The 23,242-nt window shown below is 43.4% G+C and overlaps 1 protein-coding gene across 1 annotated transcript; it reads right to left on the minus strand.

Annotated features, from left to right (window-relative positions):
• Positions 1-637: 637 nt before the first annotated feature.
• ZNF683 (zinc finger protein 683) lies at positions 638-22,601 on the minus strand. The gene is made up of 7 exons (XM_077337722.1): positions 22,567-22,601; positions 14,737-14,936; positions 13,954-14,073; positions 10,555-10,807; positions 7,114-8,078; positions 4,028-4,156; positions 638-2,179 (listed from the first exon to the last, which is right to left on the minus strand). The coding sequence occupies exons 2-7, from the start codon at positions 14,893-14,895 to the stop codon at positions 1,667-1,669; spliced, it is 2,139 nt and encodes a 712-aa protein (XP_077193837.1). The 5' UTR covers positions 14,896-14,936; positions 22,567-22,601; the 3' UTR covers positions 638-1,666.
• Between the last annotated feature and the right edge of the window lie 641 nt (positions 22,602-23,242).

Below are 23,242 nucleotides of genomic sequence, written 5' to 3' on the forward strand. Positions count from 1 at the left end.
GACTTTTGGAGATGGTTAGCCATTGCTTGCCTTTGTGTCAGCCCTGCTTAGCTTCTGAGATCTGACAAGGTCAGGCTAGGCCCCCAGATCAGTAATCAGGAGAATAATAATAATAATAATAATAATAATAATAATAATAATAATAATAATAATAATAGCCAGAAAGTAGATTCATTGGGGTAGTTGTTTGGGTCTAGAAGCAGCAGAACAAAGTTTGGTCTTAAGGGTACTGAAATCACATCCACTGAGGGAGAGGCATACCTACCTGGACCCTGGAAGAGCATCCAGCATGTTGACATTACGTGGAAGTCAGTTGGCACATCAGAGATGTAGATTTTCACAGGCCTGTGAGCAAAGGAAACTACAGCCCAGTCTAACCCACATTTAGGCCTGCTTTCAGGATTGTATAAATTAGATTAAAACCAACTGTGTGTTGAGAAATACCAGGAGACTTTGGGAGTGAAGCCGGGAATGGGTGGGATTTGGGGCATGAAGACTGGCAACCCTAGCAGTGGATCATGTCTGGAAATAGTTAACATGTTTTTAGAGGCCTAGGCAAGGTTGTCTGAGTTCAGGCAAGACAATAGTCCTTTTAAATAAAGATGGGAATTTAACATAGAAATTAATTAAAAGGATCTTTATTGAGAGCAAACCAAAAGGGTACCTAACAGCAGCCATACAATTAAGCTAAACTCATACATGCACATGAAAACAAAGAGGTTACATTTGAGTCCAATAAAGTTATTGTTAGCATCTGACAAATAGGAAAGAGTCCAGAAGAAGCAGCCCACCTGCAAGTTGGGGTTGATGCGAGGAAGAGCCAAACTTGAGAACAGGGAAGACTTGTCTCTGTTCTCAATTTTTGTACCTTGGGGGCTAGGGGCAGAGCATGGAAGTCCTGAGACAATGTCTGACAGGATTAATCGAGCAATTGCATGGGAGGGGTGTCCAGGTGTGCAGACCCCTTCTTAATGGGATTACTCCACCAGATGCTGCTCCAAGACTGAAGCAGGTTGCCCTCCTGGGTGCAGATGGGGGAACATTTTCCCCGCTGCACTCAGTCTGCCTCAGATTTGTGCATCTGGATGAGGCAGCCAGGGTGGCAAGGATCTGCTGCACTGCAGGATGGGAGGGGCCTGGTTTTGATGTTTAAGAACGGGGTATTGCATTACAATACACATCATAGGCCCCGTCAACACCCAGGGCAAAAAAGGTAATATGGAATTATCTTTGTTCCCTTGCCATGGGGTAAACGAGGGCCTGTGTCAGTCCAAGCCTGGGACAACAATCATCCAGAACTGGAAATTTGCCCTGCCACTAGATGGGCAGTGAGGCAGGGGAAATTCCTGGTGCAGAAAAGGTTCCAGAAGAGACATTAAGGTGAGACTATATAGGATTGTTCTGAAGATTAGCCACTGGCCAGGTACTGTCATATTCCTTTGTCTTGTTTTGTCAGGGTGGTAGAATGAGCATAGTGCCTAACTCTTTCTTTGCAGATTATTTGCATAACTCCAGTGGCAGCCAAGAAGCCATAAGTGAGTGACTTCATACAGAGTTAGGGTTTTTAAAAAATTATTATTTCTGACTTTCAAAGCTTTTTGGGTAGACTTCACTTAGCCAGACCATTCCAGGAGCTCTCCAGGAAGTTGGCAACCTTAGACAAAAGTTAGACTGGCTGTGTCGGTGAGAATTCACTCTTCACACAAACATCACAGTCAGTCATTGGTAGGACACTGTGCTGCCTGCAGAGGCTCAGTGAGCAGAGAGGCTTGTCCTGGTGCCCAGAGGCCATTGCCCTCAGAAGGATGGCCTCCACTAGTAGGGCAGCTCGAACAGGATCAGCCTCCATGTCTTCTAGGTGATCTGCATCCATACTGAAATCGAAGTGGTCAATCATGTCATTGAAGCAGCGGAGCTGGGTGGGTGAGCCACTGGCGCCGACGGCAAGTGGGCAGTATCCTCGGCGGTGTACCTCTAGGCTGACAAGGTGGATGTAGGCCTTGAGACAGCTGGGGCAGTGATGCAAGACCTGACATTCATGGAGACATCGATGCAGCTTCAGGTGGACATGCTGAGTAAAACGGCTTTGGCAGAAGCTGCATATGTAAGGCTTGATCCCCGAGTGCAGGCGTTGGTGGATTTTCAAGTTGCTGGCGCTGCTGAAGTGTTTGTGACAGACCTGGGAAAGGGAGAGCGTTTAAGGATAAACCCACTTATGCATTATGGGAAAGCACAAGGCCCCACACGCTGTTTTGCACTTAATTCCTGAATGGAAATGTGCCCAGAGTCTCCTGCAACACATCCCCTAATGCTATCCTTTGACCTTTCTCATTTCCTTCATACACCACACAAACAGCTAATTTCTGTTGGGCTGTCAGTTAACTTATAGGGTTGACAAGTTGGCTGCCATCTGTGGAGGGCAATCTCCCAGCCCCGGTTTCTGGGTTCCCAGTGCTGCGTGATTGAGCAGTAACAACAAATGTAGGGGGTGGGAATGGTGTTCTGTGATGCTCTAAGAATTTCCCAAAACTTTATAATAAAAACCATAGAGATCTGCAAAATTCGTAGAGCATCATGTGATGTCAATGTCTGCTGTCCCTGCTTTTTTAATGTTCACAGTAACTACCAGAGACACAATTAGTGTAACAGAGTAGTTGTTTGATTATATCTTTACAACAAAAGGGGATAAAGACTTACTATTCAAAAAAATGGAAGCTGGGAATTTAGAGAGCCTTAACAGATAGTTAGAACCTAAAACAGTATGTCAATTGCCAAAAGGTCCCAGCGGTACAGGCAGGAATAGGCCCTGCTGAAGGACTAGGGCACAGTCTGCACTTACTTTGTTTATTCCATTGTCAATCCTGTTGAATTCAGATTGATTTGAACTCGGGTCTTCCTCTCCCCCCCCCATTGAAACAGGAAAGTGTTCTGCACGTGGTTAGGGTAGTTCAGAAGGAGGGGGAGCCGAGCTTCTTTCTTTCTTTTCTTGAAGGGAGGGGGGGAGAGGAGCCAAGCAGGGAGTCCCTTTCTTTTCTTAGAAGGGGGAGAGAGAGGATCGAAGAAGGCAGAAAAGGGAGAAGAAATCCAAGACCGACAGAAGTGGAGAGAAATTAGGGGCTTCTCCTTTAAGGCAAGCTTGTTACATGGCCACCTTTGGCCAATCAGGGTGTCTCTACCACGGAAGAGAGCCCAGATTCAAAATAGCCTGCTTTCTCTAATCCGAATCTTGAAATATTGAGCATTAAAAGCATTCTAAGATATCGCACAATAAAGGTAGGGTCACTCCGGATCAATCCTTGCTGCAGAAGGAAAATTTAAATCGCCCAAAATCAAAACGGAAATCACATTCTGTGTAGACGGCAGGGACAGAATCGACCTGGGATTGGAATAAAAGCTCTGTGCAGTTTACACCTAGCACAGAAGCGGCCAAACTGAGGCTCTCCAGAGGTCTATGGACTACAATTACCATGAGCCCCTGTCAGTACCATGCCACAGCAGCAATGAGGAAAACACAGAATTCCAGCCTGTCTAGAAAACACCAGGCCCTGTTCCATCAGAGGACTCCTGGAACCCCACCTGGCCTTGTTAATCTATCAGTTCAATTGCTGAAAGTTAAACTCATAGATTAACAAGCCAAATGGGGTCCCAGGAGTCTCCTTCTACTAGAGCTGCCATGCCACTGGTCATCACATCCAGCTTTCTTAGGCCTGTTTACAGAGTGCCCACCCACCCTCCCCCATTTGAAAGTATGACCAGCAACAACAACCAGCCAATAGACCTCCATAACTAATCCATGCAATGTCCATGTGCTCTCTTACGGTGTTCCCTTAGATTTGTTTAGTATATTTATCTTCACTCTTCTTTTGAGGACTGTGGCTCTTGTTCTCCCTTGTCTAATTTATTCCCACAACAACCCTGCAGGTTCTTTCCTTCCCTCTCTCAGCCCCAGACAGATGTGCACTGCTCCAAGAGGCTGCCAGGTCTCTCATTGACTCCTCGTCAGGATTTTTAACAAAGTACTACCTACCAAACATTCATATGGCTTCTCGCCAGTGTGTACCAGGTGATGCTTCTGCAGGTGAGCCAGTTGGGTGAAGCATTTTTTGCAAATCTGGCACTGAAAAGGCCTCTCACCACTGTGCACTCTCAGGTGGACCTGCAATAAGCGGTACAGATTGAACATGAAAAGGACTGGATATGACACTGCCAAGTCCAGTCCAACCTTCAAAGAGCTTCAGTGCCCCACTGGTTTGGTAAGGAGAAAGTGGGGGAGGGGAGTAGCAATGCACAACACCACCACACTGTTTCAAGTTGAAAAAACACAAGTGATGCTGCTGGATCATGTGACACTCTAGGAATCCTCCTGATCTCTATGGTATGTGATTTTTAAAGGCATCCCCCCCCCCTCCTCTGTGTATTCTTTCTTGGGGAAAAACAAGCAAATGAGGAGTGTAGAAAAATGGAATATTGGGCTGGGTCCACTTGTACGGACGCCACTGCTGGTGGGCTAGACCAGGCCCGACTGCATGGTGGCCAATGGCTTCGGTCCAATCAGCCCAAGAGTGGCTAGTGATTTTCTGGTGGTTGCCACTGTGCCTGTCCAAGGCAAGTCCTCCTCCATCACAGGATATGGTAGAAGAGTGGGATGGGACCCTTTTCTGGGCTGTCCATCCTTGCTCCCCACCATGGCTTTCTTTTACAGAAACCAAAGCTTGGAAAGCTCAGCAATAGCAATATGCTTGCCTAGATATCCTCAAACTGGCAACTGAGATTTCAGCAGGTATTATTTTCTTTTACAGGTATTCTTCCTATAATTGTGGGGAAATGTAATTTTCTGTTTTGTTTTGGATTTTAGATTTCAAATTTTTGTGAAAGCTTGGGCTTTTCTTTAGGATCGTAGAGAAATTCCTGCCTCTGACCCTAGCTGATTGTTGTGGATCCATGAATGCAGACTTTGTGGCCTGGTTCAGGATTAGGTACATGATTAAATTTGGATACTTTCCCTCTTGTGGCAGATTAAGCGTGGTCCAGAAATCTTCTCTGATGAGGAAAAACATATCTTCAAGCTGTGATAAATTGATGTTTTAACCTCATGAGAAGAAACTTGGTTGAGATCTCAGGCCACACTAATTCCAGCATGGTTTCAATATCCTTAGATAGGTTTTCCAGAAACTAGGTCCTCACGTTGACATGGCCTTCAGATTGGGAGGCCAATGAAACAGGATATTACGAATACCCAGTTAAACATTTTACAAGGAATGGATTTAGCAATTCCTATAATTGGTAAGGTCTGTGTTTATGAATCATTTAATCATTTATGGAAATGATTAAAAATGCTTCACTACATTTCTCCTTGTGGGAAGAACAATAAAAGCTGGAATCTAACTCTGACCATTACTTTAACAATAACCAGCCGAAGAGATGGAAATATTCTGCCAAGACTGGTTTTTCCTCATCTACCATGAGGCGTGCCATCACACTCAAATGTTTGGTTTCAAATAACAGGTGTCATGTCTCAAATAAACAGGTGTTAGTTTAAGGCTTGAATTATCTTGATGAGAACTGCTAAAATACTAGCAAATAATTTGTAGGAATTTTTTAAATTAGCAGCCAAGATTGCACTAGCTTGGATCTAAAACTGCAAGAGACTCCTTTCATTTTATCTGGGAACACCCTTTGTGATTATGTATGGACAGAAATAAATAGCTGATTGTGATATTAAGATTTATTATATCACAAACACATATTTCCCTGCATCCATTCCCTCCTTTCAATTCCTGAAATAATTGTAGAGGACAGTGAATAGAACAATTAATCTTAAGGAATTTATAAATCTTGGGGAACATTCAGAACTCTGGGAGCAAATGGGATGCATTTGGGATTCTAGGGATCAATATAGTGACTACTGATGGGGATAAAAACAAGCAAATCTCTAGCGGTAAGGTAGTGAAAATGATGACCATGAGGAGCTGGATAATAATGGGACTCTTTTTACATTAATTTGTCTAATCCCTTTTTTAATACTATTAAATACTAATGGCCATCTACTATAATATGAAATATTTTTATCTCAAGTCATAATGTGGATTCAATGTTCTCTCCTTTGACTAATAATGCCTCTCTTAGGTTTCAGGCTAAGGTCTTTTACATCATCTACTATCTGATCCTTTTATTGGAGATGGAGTCCCTGGGAGCATTGCATGGAGTGGAGACTGCACAATGTCATGATGACACTATGGTTTTTATCATAGAGATCTATAACATTCCTAGAAATCATGTGACACCATGACAACACTTTCTGGTACTTAACTGGAAGTGACATCATGGCATTGGACAATACCAGTCCTCCTCCCTATTTTTGTTCTCATTGACACATCAAGTAGCAGGAGCACTGGGGATGGGAATCCTGGCAGCCCTCACATAGATTGAGCCTGAAACCTTCTGTTATTAAATTACTGGGGTTTTAATTATTTTATTTTTTTATTGTAAACCACCATGAGTCAGCCGGGCCGAGAGTGGTGGTCTAGAAATTTAATGAACGAATAAATGAATGAATGCAAATGAGCCACACTCCCTTCCCATGAACACATGTTGCTGCCTTATACCAAGCCAAACCCTTGCTCTATCCAGGTCTACAATGAAAGACAACTGAGTCCCATGTCAAGGGCTTTTCCTTTACTTCATCCTTTAACAGGCAATGCTGGGAAATAAACCTAGGACCTTCTGCATGTAAAACACTGTGGGTTATTGTATTTGGCTGTATCTGCAAAGTCAGGGGTAGTCAACCTGTGGTTCTCCAGATGTTCATTCCAATGAGCCCCTTCCAGGTGGCAGTCTATGAACATCTGGAGGACCACAGGTTGACTACCCCTGTGCAAAGTGTTTCTCACAAGTCTAGATGTAACTGTTTTTGCCAGAATGTGTGTAACACCCAAGGTCCTTATACTGATGCCCCCTCTCTGATAGTTTAAACACCTAAAGTGTACCAGTCAAATATCCCTGTCATTGTACAGTGATGCTCTACCATCTGGTAAAAAGCTTTGAGGGGGGAAAAAGCCTCGGGAAGATTTGGACTTGATAAAACTATTCTTGAATTGTGAGTGTTTTGGATACCTTGAGGTTGGAAAGCTGGCCAAAGGACTTGGCACAAACTTTGCAGTCATATTTAGTCTTGCCATTCTTCCTTTTGAGATGGCAGGGCACAGATCTGGAATTCTTCATCTGCCCCGGTGGGTAGGACCTTGGTATGCTGGGGTTGCCAACTTCATGATGGTATACAAATGGAGAGGTAGCCTGAAGTTGCTGGGCAGAGGAGGCATGCAAAAGAGTGTGGTTCAGAGTCAGAGGCTGACGATCAGAGCTGTGGAAAGATAAGGCAGCCGTATGGTGGGAGGAGACAGACTCCCATGGTCTACCAGCATCCTGCTTTCCGTGGATCAAAATAGCTGGCAAGAGTGTCTGATATATTCCATGATATGGATGTGTTCTCTTTTCAGGAGTACTTTGGGAAAACCAACTTGCGATTTCTCTAGAGTTGGTTGGTGGTAGCCCTGATGGAAAAGAGAAGTTATCAGGTGTTATGATGAACTGGAAGTAGGGAGCAGTGATGGCACCATGGCATGGATAGGGCAGGTTGCCCATTGGTTGGCACCCAGAGCAGGAAGAGTAAAGGTTGCTGAGAGGGAGTGGGTGATCATTCTGCAGCGAGATAATTGGGTTGCACACGTGATAACAGAGGCTTCGCTGTCCTTTGGGATTTGTATCTCTTTGGCTTGGAGTACCAGGTTTGTCCAGTACAACTTCTTCTCTGGATGCATTTTGAGAAGACCTGAGATTCACAGGCAGCTCTTTGACTTGACAGGGGGCCTGCATTCTTGAATTTGCATTTTGGTTTTCTGCTAACCTTTCCAGCCAGCTTTGGCCTAATTCTTCAACCCCCTTTTCCTCCTCATCATTCTCAGTCTTCTTTGTGTAAATAGCTGTGCGTTGTGAGTCATCTGTGGCACCCTCTTGTGGTGCAGTTTTTGTAATCACCTTCAGGGAGGCCATGACAGGGAAATTCCTTGAGACTGAACAGTCTGCAAGGAAAGATGAGAGTGAGAAAAATGAGAATGTATTTGTTAATCTTGCTCTTCATTAGTAGGAATACTAGCTATAGATTCCTGATCAAATGTTTGCCAACTTAGAAAGCCAATGCGGTTCAACCAGATTTTCTTTAAAAAATGACTTGTGTGAGAGCTTTCTCTCCTTTGCCATCCCTCTGAGAGGACCTTCAGTTGGACTTAGTGGATGTGAACATTTTTCAGTCATTTCATTCTTTACACTTGGAGGAACAAGGCAATATAATTGCCACTAGTACAAATGAATCAGGATCAAAATCAGCCATCCAGTTACAAAAAGAGTTACCATTAGCTATTCCATACATGGCTCCTGACAAGAATAAGAATCAATCTTTAGCTAGTCCTTTACATGGAATCCCCCTCCCCTTGGTTAGGCAAGAACCCACAGGAACAAAGCCTGACTACAGAGCCAAGTATTATAATCCATCTGGGAACCAGACTCCTCAGAAGCAAAAAAAAAATGACTATCTGAGACTCACAGACCCACATTGTAAGTTGGAATATAGCTAGCCGGTTCTCGAGAGTTTACTGCAAGGATTGATCAGTGGGGAAAAAGGAAACCAGGCTGACAAAGAATGTGGTAGCTAGACACAATCGGAATGGACACCGGCCAGACCACGGCATGGCTGAGGGATCGAGGACTGTGGTGGCTCTGCCATGGAATCACCAAGAGTCGGACACCACTGAATGGCTGACAACAAAAACTAAAGTATTTATGGCCTCCTTCAATTTTTACATCTTCAAGTGACTTGATAAATAGATTCATCCATTTTTATAATTACTTTACTTTTTTACAGAGTGGATCCCTTAGTCCTAGAGGGAGGAGGCTGGGGGTGGTGGTGGCCTGGCTTGTTTAATTTCTGATATAAGCAATCCAAAACATTTTTTAAATTAAAAAGCATGCCCTAGAAACTATAGTAGTTTGATCTTAAGAACCCGCCATGTTTACTCACCCTTGTCTTTTGGTATCCTTTCCCCAAAATCTTTATCCCCCTGTATCTAATATGTTTCTATCCCATGATACTGGAGAACTTGCCTATTTTCAGGACTGAATATTATACCCTCAATGGTTTTACAGGGAAGTTTTCTGAAGAGACCTTATTGCAATAGAATTTGCCCCTGTGGCCTTAATAGGATTAAAATATCTTTTCATGTTTTGCTTGAATGCAGAGGTCTTTTTTAGAATATAAGGGATCATTATATTAAGCCACTAATTAATCCTGGAAACTCTATCTCCTTTGTTTAGTGATAAGGATCCTGAGACAAGAGCTATCTTGGTGTAGTGGTTAAGAGTGGCAATCTCTGATCTGGAGAACCGGATTTGAATTCCCACTTTTCCACATGCAGCCAGTTGGGTGACCATGGGCCAGTCACAGTTATCTCAGAGTTCTCTCTGCCTCACCTACCTCACAAGTCAGAGTCAGAGTACCTGTTGTGGGGAGAGGAAGGATAGGTGATTGAATGACACTTTCATATTCGTTCAGGTAATAAAAAGCAGGGTACTAAAAACAGTTCTTTTTCATTCTGGCAATAGCAACATTCATTCCAGTCCTTTTAGAACTTGTTTAAAAAATAAAGAAGAATGAGAAACTTCTGCTGCTCAAGAATTGTTAATCAATGTGCTTCTATGAGAATAAAAAGTAGGAATGGTGGTGGTAGTGGTAGGGAGGAAGCACTGTTACCACTGCAGATACATTGGCCATCAGAACAGAATGGGGAATCATCTCTGTGCAGAAGCACAGGATGAGAAGAAGAAGAAGAAGAAGAAGAAGAAGAAGAAGAAGAAGAAGAAGAAGAAGAAGAAGAAAACAGCCGTTCTTATATACCGCTTTTCTCTACCCAAAGGAGTCTCAAAGTGGCTTACAGTTGCCTTCCCTTTCCTCTCCTCACAACAGACATCCTGTGAGGTAGGTGGGGCTGAGAGAGCCCTGATATCACTGCTCAGTCAGAACAGCTTTATCAGTGCTGTGGTGAGCCCAAGGTCACCCATCTGGCTGCATGTGGGGGAGTGCATAATCGAACCGGGCTTGCCAGATAAGAAGTCTGCACTCCTAACCACTACACCAAGCTGTCTAGGAGCCACAATGTCATGGTTGAATCTCTATTCTGCCATGGAGGTTTGCTTGCTGGGCCAGTTACACACTTACAGCCTATCTAACCTATTTCACATAGATAAGGGGAGAATATTGTAAGCTTCTTGGACCTCCATTGAGGAGAAAAGTGGGGTATAAATTGAGCAAATAAATCAATGTAGGCTAGGCTGAGGGAATATAATCAGGCCATGATATGCAGAAGCATAGCACACTATAGTGCTAGAAGTGAAATCTCCCCAGCTCAATATTTTTGGGTGACAGAGCGTGATAACCCTGAGACAAGAGGCTCTAGCCAAAATTCTTGTTATTCAGGATGCTGGCAAGAGCCAGCACCCTGTTACCTGCTTGAGCTGCCAGTTTCTCTGAGCACTGGTGCTGTAAGGGCATGGCAATCCCACTGGCGTACCACACCAAAAGTTCAGCTCCAGTTGGTATGGGTGTTGCAGTGTAGAAATAGATCTCCAGATTGTGCTGGCAAGCTACCAGGTTCCGGGCTCGAAGGCTAAGAGCTGTATTCACGTAGCACATCCAGTTACTGCAATAGGGATCATTCACAGCAAGGATATGGTGAAGCTCTCCTCCTGGTGAGAAAACCTGTGCTGGGCAGAAAGGCAGGGAAAAAAACCCAAAGCAATATGGTTAATTACCAAGGAAACCCTTCTCATGGTAGAAGCTCATTCTGGAGTTATGCAAAAAACGGTCTGGCCAACTGTCTGTTCCTAGAAATCTGGATCCCAAAGGATAGGGTTGCAAGCTTGGGGTTGGGAATTATCTGGAGACTTTGAGGGTTGAGCTGGTAATGCTCAGGATTTGAGGCAGGGAGGGACCTCAGTGGTGTATAATGCTGTGAGATCCACCCTCCAAGCAGCCATTTTCTCCAGGGGAACTGATCTCTTTAGTCTGGAGATGAGCTATGATTCCACAGGATCCCCAGGTCCCACCATGGGCAGGTAGGTTCATCTTGGAGGGCCAATGTCCAACATGTGCTGAGCCATTGGCTACCAGTCATGGCCTGGCTCAAGTTCAAGTTCTTGGTTTTGACCTTCAAGGCCACCCGCGGCTTGGGCACTGCCTATCTGAGGGACCGCTTGTCTGCTTATGCTCCCCGCAGGGCTCTTTGCTCTGCGGGTACTAATCTGTTCGTAGTCCCTGGCCCCAGAGAGATACATCTGGCCTTGACCCAGGCCATGGCCTTTTTGGTCCTGGCCTCAACCTGGTGCAATGAGCTCACAGGAGAACTGAGGGCCTCAAGTTATGCTATTCCATCTCACTAACTCATTCATGGATGGTTGTGGGGAGGCTGGAGGATCTTGTGATTGTGTGGCTTTTAAAGTTTCGGGGTTTTATTGGGGCTTTTATGGGTACTATTATGTAATCCTCCTTGAGTCCAAGGAGGAAGGCGGACTATAAATTGAATAAATAAATAAATATCCTGCATTCTGCAGCAGGTTGATGAACGTGGAGGTATCTTCCAACTCTATGATTCTATGATTCTGTGACAGGCATCCTTGCCAAAAAGATAATTCATAAGAAAGGACCAAAGATTGCCTCTGATATATGCTTCAACCAGTTAGGGCCTAACAACATGTTACAAAGTTGTGTTTGAAAATTCTCCATCAAATGGGAGTTGCGATTCTCCACAGGGAATTCAATTTCCAGACATGTAGGGGTCTAATTTGGATTAGGACATTGAGGCACACAGGAGGGTGCTTATTCCTCCACCCCTCTCATTTTTCCAGCTTGAAATGCTACCAAGGGGCAATATTGCAATGTTGGAGGCTTCACGGGTATTAATCTATTAATTACTCTCGGAAGCTACCTCCTGGAGGGCCAATGGTTGTCCATAGGGTGGTGGGGAATGGAGTATCCTGTAGACAGTTTTTCTGTCTAGAAGAAAACAGAAGGTTTTCTCACCTTCTTGGGTTTTTAGACTTAGTTGGGTATTGTTTTATGTGGGGTTTTAAATGCATGTAAACCGCCATGAGCAGGCTGTCCCGGTAGTGGCGGTCAATAAATAGAAGTATAAACATACAAATAAATAATGGGGGCACTCAAATATCTCCAGTAGGGCAAATAACACCGTCTTGAGCCCATTTCAGATTAAGAAAACAGTGCAGGGGGAAAAGTGTAAGCACCTTCTCTCAAGTGATGTGGTCCTGATACAACCCCCTCCAAAACAATACCACCAACAACACATTCCTGGGAACTGCAATTCTTAGTTATAGACCCGGACATGAACCAAAAACTTTGCAAGATAAAGCTCTAGGGTGCTTAACTCTGGAATTTCTATCATTTATTCACTCACCTGTAGCAGACATTTTTGGCATAGCTTTCCTGTGTTCATCCCATTATCCCCCTATATTTTTTTCAAAGTGATCCCTGGCAATCTGAAAGACTTCATTGTGGCACCAGGTTACCCAATATAGGGAGAGTGGTACTGAGAGTTCTTAAAGCTGCTTCCCTTTTAATTGCCCTTCCTTTTCTTTTGCTTCCAGCTAAATTAGTTACTTCTGGTTCTCTCCCACAGCCAGCCATGCCATTCATTAATCAGCTGATTTCACTTTGTAACCAAAGCCATTTTCATTATTATTTTTAATGACAATTACAGTACAACAATAAAAAAGGGGAGTGTCCTTGCTTGTAAAAAGAAAAGCAGTATTTAATTTCTCCCACGTCCTTCAACAAGATTGCTTTGTGAGTGCAATGATTGGCTGTGGAGAGAATAGGAATTAGACTGTAAAATAAACAAAAGGAAAACCAGAGGGAAGAACAAAACCTTTGATGAATGGGATTTATAAGTAAACAGTTTGCTCTTGCTTGTGGGGCTGGTCATTGCTTGGATTTCATGGGGGATGGGGGGAAATATTAAGTGCTGTGTGGAACCCCAATTTCAATTCCGCTCTCTTCAGCAGCACAAAACAACACCCCTTGTGAACATAGTTCTCAACAGCAGAAGAATCAATTCAGCTAATGTTAGGGTATGGACTGCAACTATTCAGATATGTGAGGCTCACAGGATCAAATGCTCTGCCATGTTTCCTGCACATAGAAAGCTAGATGCTCCCTGGAATGCTTGTTTTGCATAGGGACATTTTATGGGGGTAGCATTCTCTCACGTAAACCCCCACCTGCAGCCATAAGAAATATTAGGTCTCATCTCTCATTGTGCTCTTGTGAAGCCCATTAGGATGAACCGGTGGGTCAAGTCGTGGCTCCTTGGGGCTGTTTCAGTTTGGGAAAACCACAGGGGGAGGGTAAAGGCTTAAATCTCCTTTCCTCTCACGCTTCAGTCATGACCTAAATTTGGCCTAAATGGGAAATAAATTCTGAGAACAGATCCCTCAAATTGAGAGCGAGACCATATGGCGGCTCACAAGGACTTCATAATGTGTGAACGGGTATTGACTTAGTTCTTTTGGCTAAGCCAGCCTTTCTCAACCTTTTTACCATTTAGAAACCCCTGAAACATTCTTCAGGCTTCAAGAAACCCCGGAAGTGATGTCAGCAGGCTACACCTCCCATCCACACCCCCGAAGTCACATCTTACCAGAGGTAATCATATATGGTCATATCACTCAATATATATATTTTAATTAAAAGTATATAAAAAGTCAATTAACTCTCAATCAGCAAAACCCTTCTGGGGCCATCAAGAAACCCCAGGGTGTCATGAAGCCCCTGTTGAGAAAGCCTGATCTAACCTAACAAGGGGCTTTGATATATACAGCTATATTACTCACTCTCCAGAAGTCCTTCCCATCAACAGTCTTTGGAATATTCTGCCTGGTGTAGATCTTCCCAATGAGTGGTCCAAAACGGGTGCCTTGCGGGATGTACTCTCTGCTGATTACAGCTGTTACCTGTCAATAAATACCATTGATTCTAGTTCTTGCCCTTGTGGGTAAAGCACATGAGACCTTTGTATCAGATGTGTAATGGGGGGTGGAATCGTTCCTCTTAGGTGCACCCTGGCTCTGTCCTGCCGTGCACAGGCTTCCTGGGCACTCACTAGAATTTTCAAGCAGCTTGTGAGAAGGAGATCATTATCTGACAAATGGACATTTTTTGTCGGTTCCATCTCCATTGATTTGTTAACCTAAATTTTTTTGTTGATTATACTGGCTGCTTTATGTACTTCCCACTGAATTATTATGTGTGTCCATAATTAGACCTATGAAGAAGACCCAATTTGGCTTGAAATGTGTTAGATCTAAAGTTGTTGTTGTTGTTGTTATATTTGTTGACTGCCACTCCCAGACCTGCTGGCTTTACATTACATTAAATTACATTACATTTAAAATATAATCCCACAATACCCACCAGCCCTAAACACACCCACCCTTCTCCCCTTCGTGAATTGCTAGCCCCATGCCACAGGAGAGGGGTGTTCAGAGATGTTCAAAGATGTTCAGAGGTGTTCAGAGGAGGGGCCCAGCAAAAGTTCCCCATCCCAACCGCAACCAAAAGCCTGGTGGAAGAGCTCCGTCTTACAGGGATATCTGTCTGGGAGGAATGTTAGATACCTCATTGTTGCTGTTGAAGCGGAAAGCCAGGTTCTGGGGCAAGGAGATCTGAGCATATGGGAGTCTAGCATGAGGCTGGAAGGGCTGGTTCTTCGCAGTGTAAGGACATTGTTCCTCAAAAGCCACCTCCCTCTGTCGGGCATCAGAATCTTCTTTCATCCTTCTTTCAGCCCAACCACAGGTGGGAGAGCAAAGCCTGGCTGAGGAAGGGGGAGACATGGTTAAGCCCAGATAGTAGAACTTCCCCCATACAGCCCAGAACATGTTTCCAAATAGCTTTTCTAACATGCTTACAATTTGCATTGTGCGAAATGTAAAAATTCCACTACAAATTGTAGTGATTCGGGCTGCCGCGGACATCCAGCAACATTGGCAGATGTGAGGAATGGACCTGAGAATCAATTACATTTGTATATATCCTTAAAACTGAGATCCGGAAAGTGGGGCAGGGCTATGAAACTGGGAAGAGAACTGGGAAGAGAAGATGGGAAAGAAACAGAAATAGAAGAGGGGGAAGGGGAAAATCAACTTTGATATGAATGTTCATCAGGGAACGGATTTGCAGATGTTGAGCTGGATACAGGCATCAAGGAGGGGTGCTTGTCTTCCCACTGTTCTCCCATGGATGGCCCCTTAAATTGGAGCTGAGACCAGGTAGAAGGAGGGCTCTCCTGGTGCTAGATCCAGGTACGTTGGAGGGGATAAAACCGGTTCTCCTGCCCAGTGACCCAAGCAGCTGCTTGGGTAGCATTATTAGGAGGATGAAATTAGTTCCACCTGATATCCATAATCTGATAAACACCAATGAGAGGCAGGATTTGACCTGCCATGTAAAGTATTTTACATCTGTCACAGGAATGTGAGTGTTGTGCTTTCCAGGGAGATGTGACAGAGCTCCTTGTACTCTCCCCAGCTATGAATGAATTGATTGAAAACCTAAGTATTAGTATTTTGGTGGATTGCCCTATCTGTCTGTATCACCGTTGTACCTACTTGGCTACATATTTTATATTGCATATATATGTATATGCTTCCTGTGTGTAACTCTGCTATATGATAAATAATAATAATAATAGTATTAGACATCAGCAATGTGGGAAGTGACTGGCATTGTCAACATCCTTGGTCCTTTCCCCTGACCTTTCCATAGAGACAGGTCACCTGATATTGTCTAGCCAATCCAAAAGCACATAAGGTCTTCTCCATGCAGCCATCATCTTGTCAGTGCAAGATGGCAGAAAAACCATCACCTAGTTGTCACATAGCTCCAAAGTTAGAGGCCTAGCTGTTTTATCATCTCAGCTGCTCTGATTCACCTTGGCCTTAGCCAGATTCTCCCATGTAACATTCGTCATCTTTTCTAGCTACTCTCTAAAGTACATACACTACACTATCTACCACCAGTTTCTTAACCTCAGGGATCTTTTCTTCCCATCTTCTCCTTTCCACAGTCCAGTATGTTTCCAGAATACAAGCTGTAAAGGTGGCCTCACCTTGCATCCACTCTTGCCCAGTGTCTGGCAAGCCACATCAGACTTACAATTGTCTCTCACATCAAGTGCTAACTTGGACCATTAAAAATTCAACAGAATTCCCAGCCTAGTCTTGCTGATTCCCAGCTGCCCTGCACATGGAATGTCATATGCCAATTCCATGATTCTTTCCCTGTACTTCTCAGGGATCACAAACTGTCTAATCACACCCCAGGACTCCTGTTTGCCCTGCTTCCAGACTACCCACTTGGAGACCATCTCAGAAAATTCTGCTTCTTAATCCACAGCTACTTGGTGAAGTGGTTCCAGCCTAGGATTGCTCTGGACTCCTTTCAGGGATTCCTTCAGTTCCCTCCAGTTACAGAGTAAAAAATCATTTGGTTTATTGTGTGCAAAACCCACCTAGAGATCTCAAAGGTAAATCTGAATGGGAAGCTGTTTAGAGATGGGAGCTGGGAACAACAACTCAGTGGGACTGGAGAGTGGTGTGGTGGTAGCTTAATGTGGTGGTAGCTTAAGGGGATCAAGAAGCTCATTTGCTCAGTGCTCCAAAAAAAAACATGAGCTTCTAGTTCCCCTCCCACCCTTCTTTCATGGGAAGGAAACTGGACATTCCTTCTTCCCCCTTCCAGCTCTCCCTTGAGCCTCCCCAATGTATGTCCATTTGGGAGTCTGTCATGCCCCTGTAACCCAGCAAATTTTGGGCCAGTCCTTAAACCCTCAGTTGTGCTCCTCTTTGAACTTCTCATTCTGAGAGGTAGAGTGGGTGACTAACATTCAGTTCTTTATAGTAGGCTGAATTCCCCAAAGCAGAATATTTTGGGTATCCATGTGGGTGCTGTTAAAGTGGAAGACCAGTAAAACCACCCGTGAAGGCGTCACTCTTTTGATGTGGGATTTGTAGATAACCCTGCAGTTGCTGAAAAATGTAATGTAATTCAGAGACTGTCAAGTTGTTCTAGGTTGAAAAACATTCCATGTTCTGATTTCCATGCCCACACAATTTTCCTTCTCATTAAGTGGTGTCAGCTGGAAGACATGAGCTAGTTTCCTTTCGACTTCCTCTAAGATCAAACTCATTTCACTGCCACACCCCTGGGTGCTTTCATCAAAGTTCTTTCCAAAGGTGCAAGGATTGCATCTGTGAGAAAATGTTAGAAGAGCTAGATATGCAGGGTTTACAGTAAAATGGGGGGTGAGGGAGGGTTCAGGAAAGAGGGAAACGGGAGACTAGTGGACACGTTTCTGAACTGCGTAGGTGAGTGTGGCGGAAACAACACATGCCTTTTCAACAAAACAAGAAATTAGTCATTTCTAAGAGTTTCTTAGAATAAACCATAACAGCATTTAAATAGCAGACTTCAAGGATGGAAAAGTATTTCTTGTATGTTCATATTAAACAAGACTGAATGATAACACTGAAGGCTAAATGTCAGTTTATTGAGTCTAGGGTTAGTAACCATTAAGCTAAGGATATGAAGGATTATCTATGGATAATCTACAGATATCTACCAGTGTCTTATCCTGTCCTTTCTCTAAGCAGCTCTACATTGTTCTTCTTTCCCCATTTGTCCTCCCAACAACCCTGAGATGTAGATTAGTCCAAGAGAGAATGAGTCACCCAAGGTCAGCCCCTGAACTTCACACTTATCAGGCACTTGAATCCTTGTCCCCCAGATCCTGGTCTGCTATTCTACTACACTTGATCTTAGCCAAAAGGCCGAGAAGCGATGGTCTGCTATTCTAATGACAATACAAAACAAAAACAGCAAGAATTGGCATCTGTCAATGACTCCGATTATACTAACAGCAAACATAAAATCACCTAGATCATTCATATGTGGCTACTTCTCTTACATACAGCAACATGTATGTTAGTGATAATTATAGATGGACAGCCATCATACTAGTCATTAGAAGCAAAATAAAGCAGGAATCTGCTAGCACCTTAGAGATTGGTCACTGTGAAAGCTGCATGAATGTCATAGTCATTTGGCAGAACCATTCACTGCCCAGTCCACTTGGGTGGCAAGAGTATATGTGTGTGTGGTTTTTCCCCGCTATTAATAAATCTTTTACTATTTTAGATTATGGTCTCTGCCCTACCTAGATGTCAATATAGTATTCAAAATGGGTGCCAGAGGAAAAGAGATGGTCCACTCCTAATCTGCTATCTCTCCTGGGAGTGGTCAGATATGGGACTACCGATTACTGGGTAGTAGGGGACTCAGGTACTAAATAGAGAGGATGGCAAAGCAGAAATTACTCAGTGGTTAATTCCCAAAATGGTCCATTGGTGGCAGCACACAGAAGGAGAAGCGAGAGGGAAATCTCTCTGAAGGTCAGGCGGTCCTGGAAGAGCAGCACAGAGCCAAGTGGAGACTCAGGACAGTCTCTGGGTGCCCCTAAGCACTGAGTGGAATGCTGAGTGGAATGCTGCTTGCAGATCAGCAGGGCCATTTCACCACACCCGTCATTTGCTCTCTCACAGTCTAACCTACCATGCAGGGATATGTTGAAGTTAAAAGGGAGGAAGAGAGAATCATGTATGCCTCATGGAAGAGGTGCAGAAAATAGTCAAAAGATCACAGGGCACAGACCTGCAAATGTAGAGGGAAAGTTATTCAGAAGACCAGCAGCTGAACTCAACCCCCCCCCCCCCCCCATATTTGCTTGCAAAGCTTGTTTGTGGTAAGTAATCTCCTTGGAACTAACATTCTGCACCACAGGTCTGAATTGCAGCGTATCAGGTAGTCTTGTACTGACTCACACCATCCATCTATCGACATTCTCTGACTGGCCATGGGTCTCCAGGGTCTCTGGCTGAGGTCTTTGCTATCACCTCCTATCTCATCCTTTTAATTGAGTATGCTAGGGATTGAACCTTGGACCTTCCAGATGCAACACTGCCAGCATAGCACATCCTCGACATGGAGAGATAAACTTGGATCTATCTCTTCGTTTTTTAGAAGGACCTAATAAAAGCTTTCCTTTCTCTTCCAAGCGAAACCTTATTTTGTCTCTTACAATATAAAAAATAAAATTCCACTGAAATTCTACAGCCATCACCAGTAAAGATGATATGTCAACAAATTATTTGCACCTAGGGATGTCAGACTCCAGATGGGACTTGGGGATCCCCTGGAATTATAGCTCATTTTCAGACTAAAGTGATCAGTTTCCCTTGAGAAAATGGCTGCTTTGGAGGGTGGACTCCGCAGCGTTAGACTCTACTGAGGCCCCTCCCTGCCCCAAATCCTGCCCACTCCAACCCCAAAGCCTCCAGGTATTTCCCAACCCAGAGCTGGCAGCCCTATTTCCAGCTTACAGTGATGATCCTCAACGTTCCTTTTCTTTCACACATGACACCCACCAACTTCTCAGCAAATCAGCTCTGACAGATGCCCAATTTAAGGACATTCCCCTGTGTTTATGTGACCAGTGGTCAGATTTTCTGCTTGTTGGGGCAAGCATGTTTTCCCCTGAGAATAAAGCTTTGGGTTGTAGAACGTTTGATAGAAATAAACACACATTTTAGTAAGTATATCCACTTCATTATTGTCCTTTGGCAGACCAGAACAATAGGAAATACCACTCTGCGCAATGAGCCTCTTGTGACGCAGAGTGGTAAGGCAGCCGTCTGAAAGCTTTGCCCATGAGGCTGGGAGTTCAATCCCAGCAGCCGGCTCAAGGTTGACTCAGCCTTCCATCCTTCCGAGGTCGGTAAAATGAGTACCCAGCTTGCTGGGGGGTAAACGGTCATGACTGGGGAAGGCACTGGCAAACCACCCCGTATTGAGTCTGCCATGAAAACGCTAGAGGGCGTCACCCCAAGGGTCAGACATGACTCGGTGCTTGCACAGGGGATACCTTTACCTTTACCTTTTATCCATTCATGCTTTTACCACATCACCATATCATTGCTATCACCTACATATATATCCACAGGTTTGTTCTTGTCTATGTTGAATAGCTATGTTTTGCAGGTTTGGTTCTACAGAAATTAGCTTATTCATCTTTTATTTTGTTAGTACTTTTTTAAAAAGCCCAAGCCATTTATGGATGCCTTGCTATATACGTTGTATACTGTTCTACTGCCTTGTCCTTCAGTCTTGTAACCTTGCCCTACTAGATTATACTATTTTAGTATATCTTTCATAATCCAATTTCATTATGTTGTTTGTTATATAGACTCGTTATATTGTTCTTGTTTTCAGCAGCTATAATCTACCTTGAGTCTCAACGTGAAAGGCGGACTAGAAATGAAGCAAGCAAGCAAGTAAATATGTCAAAAACAAAACTCTTATCCCCTGCCATCTGGAAAGGGTTTGCCAACTGCTCAGAACTGTCTGACTCATGTGCTGTTTTTTTTTTAATTTACAAATTTTGCACTCTAGCTTCTGCAGAAATCAGCAAGTGGAACTTTTTTGCAGCTTCAAGAGAACCATGACCACCTCTTGAAACCTGCTCCTCAAGTTACCATTAAAGACTCCGGAATTGGGGAAAAGGACCATCACTCCCTATATGATCTCATGAGCCAGCAACAGTCTTGTTAGGTGGGCTATTTGCCATCAACTAGAGCCCATTTCTTCTCTGTAGGTGTTCCTACAGTTCCTACAGTTGTGCAATGGGCTCCCTAAGAGAGGATTATCTTAAAACATTTTCGGAAGGTGGTTTAAGGCAGTTTTATTTGTGAGGGCTTTACTTCCAAGGAATACCAGGGTCATAACGCAGGGGCAGAAAATGACAATCTCTTGCCTGGCAGCCAGACAATCTTAGGATCTCCTGACTACATCATGCACATGGGAGGAACTCAGAAGTTGAGATGTACAATAAAATAATGTAAAAATGTTAATTATTTATTATAGTGCACAATTAAAAACAGAATAAAAACTACATTAAAACTATACAGAACTAACAGCACATAAGACCAAACATGTTTCGACCCTAATGGGTCTTCCTCAGTGGTCAGAACTGTGACAATACACTCTATATAAAATATCTAAACTCATTATAAAGTGTAGCTGAGTGGCCATATAAGATAGATAGATAGATAGATAGATAGATAGATAGATAGATAGATAGATAGATAGATAGATAGATAGATAGATAGATGCTGGATTTAAGCTGCAAATATTTTTGGGAGTGATGGATAAATGGGGTTTTATTGTATTTTGCATGTTTTTAATTTTTGGAATTATGAACTGCCTTGAGCCACATAGGAAAGCTGGAGTATAAATGTTTCAGTCAATCAATAAATGTGACAACCCTGCTTCTTCAATGACTTTTTATCTCTTTTGTTTCTGTTATCCTGCACCTTTCCCTTCCACTCCTTTGCAAGACAACTTTTTTATTGCCCCTGCTCACATTACAAGTGAACACACACTCATCCCGCCAATAAATGTCTGCCTCTGGTTGTAAGAAGGCGCCAATGAGCCTTCAGTTTGGAAATGATACCGGGGACCAGCACTTGGGTGAATCTGGGGTTCAATTCACATGTTCAACTGTACTTGTGTTGAAGGTCACTTGAGAATTACCCAACACACACATAAAGCAAAATCTAGTGTATACAGGACTGTACAGATTATACAAGGGTTCACTGTACAGTTATATGGCATTTGAGTTATTTCCCCCTTCCGGCTAAGAGTGTTCGAATAAGCATGGCTATCCACAGATCTACCATTTGGGGGAAGTTAACTGGATCTTAAGATTCTGAAGGACAGCAAAACATTTAGCAACTCCCAAGAAGCACACACCACATCATCAGCATTATGAACTGCGTTTTTTAAACTCTTCCCAAAGAGATGTTAAAGTAAAGCCATGAGGTCAGCTGAGGAATAGATCCCAAATGAAGGTCTGGCCCCATAACCACAACCGATTTTGAAAGTAACCATTTCACCCCAATTGTCATATTGCCAAGAATGGCTGTTTGGAGACCATCTAGATAAAGACAGGGCACGGGAGCTTCTCTTTGAGCTACTCAAAAGTAAAAGCCACATCAAACCTTTTATTAGGATCAACCAAAATGGTGACACTAAAACATTGTACAAGCTTCCAGTTCTCCAGCATTTATCAGGCTGCATGTTTACTTGTTTATTTGTTTACTTATTTTGAATAGGAAGCTTATTAGATTTTTGCTTTGGACTAATGCAACTACATGCATCCCGTTTAGCAACTGAACTACCTTTTTCTTTTGACAGAAGAAGATATGGCTGGTAGGCAACATTTTGAAATATTTCACCTCCAAAAGAGAGAGAGAGAAAGAAAGAGAGGGGGTGTCTTTTTGTTCAGAATCTGGGACTGGGGAAGCATTGGAAGGAATTTAAAAATTGCCTACCTGAGTTTTGTTGCTCTTTATCTGTGAGGCCAATTGGAAGAGTGAGGGGAATTCACCCTGATCTCTTTGGTGAGCGTTATGAATGATTCAGCTGAACTGACAGGAAGTGTCCTTCATTTCTAGCTATAGGTGGAGAGGAAAGCTCAAAGCACACTATACCACAAAGAGATTTGCTGTGGGGCTTCATTTTCTACCATGAGAGATTCCAGGGTTCAAGACAGGCCAGGGCTTCATGTTCTGTAATATGTGTATCATTTGCCCCAAACCCAAATCAACAGTAGGATCCTCTGGAATTACAGGTAATCTCCAGACTAAAGAGATTTGTTCCACTGGAGAAAATGACTGCCACACCCAGGAATCTTTTAAAAATTGCGATGGCAATTTCCATTTTAAAAACCAGAACTTGTTTTTCAAATGCAAAATCCCTGTGCAAAAATAACCCAAACTGTGTATGGTAACTTCAAACCTGGAAGGGTACTTGTAAAGGGGTTAAAACATAATCTAAAGCAGAAATAGATGAAATAGACTTGCACAAACTTGTCCCAAGTCTGATTACATCAGATGTTTACTGCCTTGTGCTTTATAACTTTGGATGCTGATGTGATTCTCTGTACCACGTAGACCTCCACTGTCTCAGACATGCTATTTTGAAAGGAGTGCTGGAAGAGGCAGGCAG

The sequence above is a fragment of the Paroedura picta genome, chromosome 5, assembly GCF_049243985.1.
Source record: "Paroedura picta isolate Pp20150507F chromosome 5, Ppicta_v3.0, whole genome shotgun sequence".
Classification (NCBI taxonomy): Eukaryota; Metazoa; Chordata; class Lepidosauria; order Squamata; family Gekkonidae; genus Paroedura; species Paroedura picta.

Bases quoted from the DNA above. Each gene is read 5' to 3' on its own strand.
- ZNF683 (XM_077337722.1), bottom strand. From the start codon at position 14,895: ATGAAAGAAGATTCTGATGCCCGACAGAGGGAGGTGGCTTTTGAGGAA. The intron at 8,079-10,554 runs GTAACAGGGTGC...CTTTCCTTGCAG, and splicing joins GAAACTGGCAGCTCAAGCAG to ACTGTTCAGTCTCAAGGAAT. The intron at 2,180-4,027 runs GTAGGTAGTACT...TCCCTTTCCCAG, and splicing joins AGAAGCCATATGAATGTTTG to GTCTGTCACAAACACTTCAG.